Genomic DNA, 5061 nt, shown 5'->3' with positions numbered 1-5061 from the left:
GCACGAGTTCAACATACTCTTCCTCCCAGTAGAAGCCTGAACATCGTCCACTGCCATCCCACTGAAATTAAAACAAAAAATTAGAACTTTAATCACAACCATCATGAAAATAGGTATAAACTAACCATAATCATTAAATACGATAAAATAACTCACATTGCGATCCGGACACTTGTAGAAGATACGATCCTTGTTGGGACCCTCCTTCTTCACTCGGTACTCCATCACAATCTTCATCTCATCACGACACTTGCCGCATGGAATGAGAGGAAGGCCCGGCCTAAGTCGCTTTGGAAACCCATGAGAGGCCGAGGACCCGGAAGCAGTTGCCATCTACTCTCTATACTCATTTTTTAATACACTATAAATTTCTTCTTTTATAAACAAATAAAATTAACAAACTATAAAATTATCTAGATCTCTAAACAATGATATTTTTAATGGTCATTGTGTTCTCGTCTTTTACTGCGGCAGGTAAGTAATTCATATGATATTTCCGCAAATTAACAGAAGAATGGGAATGTACACACATAACAGACTACTACGACGATATCGGGACGTGTGAATAAATAACCATCCGTACTAGTTGACCTTGCTTACGTGATCATCTCGGCGAGCATTTCTCCACCGGACAGCACCGTACTTGGTCAAGGAAGAGCTCCGATTCTATGAGGAAGGGAACACGGTCTCCCACGACCGTTGTCGCTCTCCCTCGTAGAATCAAAGCTCCTCCTTGATGTCCGTTACCGCTCGACAGAGAACATGCTTGCCGAGCTGAACACGGTCCGCAAGTTCAACTAATACGGATTTTCTATAATTTTCTAACTATTTTCTAAGTTTTTATTTATATATACTACGTTTAGGTACGGTGATTGACAGACTACTACGACGATATCGGGACATGTGAATAAATAACCATCCGTACTAGTTGACCTTGCTTACGTGATCAGCTTGGCGAGGATTTCTCCACCGGACGGCACCGTACTTGGTCAAGGAAGAGCTCCGATTCTACGAGGAAGGGAACACGGTCTTCCACGACCGTTATCGCTCTCCCTCGTAGAATCAAAGCTCCTCCTTGACGTCCGTTACCGCTCGGCAGAGAACATCCTCGCCGACCTGAACACGGTCCGCAAGTTCAACTAGTAAGGATTTGCTATAATTTTCTAACTATTTTCTAACTTTATATTTATATATACTTTAACCTTCTTTCATGTAAATATGCAAGCTTAAAGTGATTTTGAGCTCAAATTGCTTACAAATGAAAAAAAACCATAATAAAGAACCATAAATATATATAGTGAATAAAATGGCATAAGAAAATGGTAAAAAATGAGAGTATGAGATTGGTAACCTTTACAACTGAAGAATCGACGGAGGAATCGAAGAATGGATGGAGGAACAATGGAGGGAGGGAGGAAGCAAGAACACTACTGCAGTGAGCTTCAAAATGTGCTGAGCTCGGGCTCGGGGAGGAAGGAGGAGACGGCCGATTTATAAAGGGAGAACATTTAGTCCCGGTTGATAGATCCAACCGGGACTAAAGGTAACTTTCCAACCCCGGGCGTAGCCACGGCCCGGGAGTAGACCTTTACTCCCGGTTGGAGCCACCAACCGGGAGTAGAAGTCTACCTTTAGTCCCGGTTGGTGGCTCCAACCGGGACTAAAGGTCCCTGCCACCTCTGTTTGGCGCAGTAGCCGTTGGGCAGGGGCCTTTAGTCCCGGTTGGATCCACCAACCGGGACTAAAGGTATTTCTAGTCCCGGGGGCAAAAAATTCCGGGACTAGAGTCCATTTTGACCGAGGATCAAAGGTCTGTTCTCTACTAGTACTCATCTATCCCTTATTGACTGTCAGTTGGGAAGCGTATTTCTCTCATAAACACAGTTCCCGAGCGACCAACAAAAGGGACGGAGGGAGTACCAGAGAAGGATTCATACAGACGTACGGTGCACTGAAAATGGCAGCCAATTTGCTCATCACCACACTACAATTCCTTTTATTTTGTTCTGAGCAAATTAAAGAAAGAAATTAAAATATTAAAAACCAGCCAAGCTTTTCTTTTACACAGGTACACAATGCCTCGCCATTCCAAGCTAATAAAGTAGCTAGTGACAATTAATAATAACGGTCTTATCCGTGAGCTAGCTCGCCCATAAATTAATAAGGTTCTACTACAAGGGCTTACAGCCAGCATGCTTAGGGGATGTTTGGTTCCACGCACTAAATTTTAGTCCATGTTATATCGGACGTTCGGATGCTAATTAGGAGGACTAAATATGAGTTAATTATAAAACTAACTACACAGATGGAAACTAATTTACGAGACGAATTTATTAAGCCTAATTAACCCGTCATTAGCATATATATACTGTAGCTCCACATTGTGAAATTATGGACTAATTAGGCGTAAAAAATCCATCTCGTAAATTAGTCACAATCTGTGTAATTAGTTATTTTTAGTCTATATTTAATACTCCATACATGTATCAAACATCCGATAAAACATGGACTAAAATTCGGTTTAAGGAACCGAACATGCCCTTACATCGTGCGACTGACAGTACATGGAAAATAGTAAAAGGCAACAGCTACTACACACGACAATTATGCAGAAACAGAGCAACATTATTTGCGTTGATTGCGGACGAACGTACGGGTCCGTCGTCGGAGGAGGAAAATAATCACGAACCATCGACTGATGATGGAGGGAATTCACGGAGATGGAGGATCATTTCAGGCGGCGGTGATGGCCGCTCCGGTGGTGATGGGGACGCTGTGGAGCACGACGGTCTCGACGGTGAGCCCGGGGCCGAAGCCGAAGAGGACGCCCCAGTCGAACCCCTCCCCCGTGGTGGCCTGCCCATCCTCGGCGGAGCGCTTGCGCATCTCGTCGAGGATGAAGAGCACGCAGGCGCTGGACATGTTGCCGTACTCGGAGAGCACGTGGCGCGTCGCGCGCATCCGCTCCTTGTCCAGGCCGACCTTGGCCTCCACCTGGTCCAGGATGGCGGGGCCACCGGGGTGCGCCACCCAGAAGACGGAGTTCCAGTCGGTAATGCCCAGCGGCTTGAACGCCTCCTCCAGCGCGCGCTCGATGTTCTTGGAGATGAGTCCGGGCACGTCCTTGAGCAGGTGGAATGTGAGCCCGACCTCGCGGAGGTGGCCGTCGATGGCGCCCTCGGAGTCCGGCAGGATGGTCTGCGCCGCCGACACGAGCTGGAACAGGGGCCGCTCCAAACGCTCGTCGGGGTCAGCGCCCACGATGACTGCCGCCGCGCCGTCGCCGAACAGCGCCTGCCCGACCATGGAATCGAGGTGGGACTCGCTGGGCCCGCGGAACGTGACGGCCGTGATTTCGGAGCACACCACTAGAACCCGCGCCCCGCGGTTGTTCTCCGCGAGGTCCTTGGCCACGCGCAGCACCGTGCCGCCCGCGAAGCACCCCTGCTGGTACATCATCAGGCGGTTCACCGAGGGCCGCAGGCCCAGCATCTTGGTGAGCTGGTAGTCGGCGCCCGGCATGTCGACGCCGGAGGTGGTGCAGAAGACGAGGTGGGTGATCTTGGATTTCGGCTGCCCCCACTCCTTGATCGCCTTCTGCGCCGCGGCCTTGCCCAGCTTGGGGACCTCCACCACCACGATGTCCTGGCGCGCGTCCAGCGACGGCGCCATGTACGCGCACATGTTGGGGTTTTCCGCAAGGTACTCCTCCGTCAGGTGCATGTACCGCTTTCGGATCTGCGACTTGTCGCCTGCACCAGGACAGTCATGTCATGTTCATGTCAGAGTCAGAATCAACCCACGCGCCGTCGTCGTCAGTCGTCAAGGCATGCCATGCCATGCCAGAGCACGGACGTCAAGGCAAGACCGCTGTCGTCGGTCAGTTTCTAGCCTTTTGCCTACGAGAAGTTACTAGCTCTGCTAGCTGCTGGCTCGTCGTCGTCCACGCAACGACAGGTCAATCCAAAAAAAAGAGAAGGGTCGGTCGAATCGACCCAGAGTGGTGGTTAGGTACGGTGGTGTACGTGCGAAGACTGTGCCGAACTAACAAGAGAATTCTGCAGTACTAGTGCTTAACACAGGAGTCCTAATTAAAATACATAGTCATGAGTGTCTGCTTGTGTCACACAGCAGGAAAACTTTTGGAATCAGTAAAAAACGAAGAGACAACCGTAGTCTTCTACTCTTAAGTGGTAAAAATATTCAGAGTAATTAACTTGGTCGTCAGTGGTGTAAACTGTGTGAGTGGCGCGAGCACGGTGAAACACCTGGAAGCTGCTACTAGCTAAGCTAATGCAGTAATGCCTAGTCGACCGACCCACGAGAAAAAAAAAAAGCAGGAGACGACGATGTGAGTGATCAAGTTTCTTGACTGCTGTGTAGAGCTGAGCGAGCGATGGAGACGACGACGACAGACAGAGACAGAGAGACTGAGAGAGACACTCACACATCCTCTTGAACTTCTCCTTGAGGTCGGTCATGTGCTCGCTCTTCGTGATCCGGAAGTAGTAGTCCGGGTAGTCCGCCTGGTACACGCAGTTGGCGGGCGTCGCCGTTCCGATCGCCAGCACGGTGGCCGGACCGGTGGCGCGCTGCGCCTTCCTCACCTCCTCCACGGTCACAGTCGCGCCGGCCATCGGCTCCGTCCGCTCTTTCTCTCTACGTTGTACCAGAGACTGCAGCAGGTCGATCGATCGGCCGCTAGCTACTCCGACAGCAGCAGCACTTCGACAGGTCGGTCGCCGGCCGGCTTTCCGGATCGTCGGAGCGAGAGAGCTAGCTGTGACTGCGAGCGAGCGCTGTGGATGGATGATCGGAGGCAGGAGGGCTAGCTGCGCTTGCTGTAATGGCAGAGGAGGCCCGCGGGGTGGTTATATAGCCGCGCGGGCCGGGGGCAGGCGACAGGCGAGGCGGACGGGTAATCAATCGGGTGAGATCAGTTGGACGGGCGGCGTCGTCGCCACGTGTGCGGCGACGACGGGGAAGTAGTGGCGCCCGCGCACACGTGTCGCCCATCGGGAGCCCCGGGGTTAGTTGGGTCGCGTGGCCACGGGCCGCGGG

General features: G+C 51.3%; 1 protein-coding gene across 1 annotated transcript; it reads right to left on the bottom strand.

Annotated features, from left to right (window-relative positions):
- Positions 1-2015: 2015 nt before the first annotated feature.
- On the bottom strand, positions 2016-4840 carry LOC136483924 (chalcone synthase 3-like). Its single transcript, XM_066481094.1, has 2 exons — positions 4448-4840; positions 2016-3752 (listed from the first exon to the last, which is right to left on the bottom strand). The coding sequence occupies exons 1-2, from the start codon at positions 4635-4637 to the stop codon at positions 2734-2736; spliced, it is 1209 nt and encodes a 402-aa protein (XP_066337191.1). The 5' UTR covers positions 4638-4840; the 3' UTR covers positions 2016-2733.
- Positions 4841-5061: the final 221 nt, after the last annotated feature.

Source organism: Miscanthus floridulus, chromosome 9, assembly GCF_019320115.1.
Source record: "Miscanthus floridulus cultivar M001 chromosome 9, ASM1932011v1, whole genome shotgun sequence".
In the NCBI taxonomy this organism is placed as follows: domain Eukaryota; kingdom Viridiplantae; phylum Streptophyta; class Magnoliopsida; order Poales; family Poaceae; genus Miscanthus; species Miscanthus floridulus.
The sequence above is the reverse complement of the archived record's forward strand: the minus strand, read 5'-3'. Positions and strand labels throughout refer to the sequence as shown.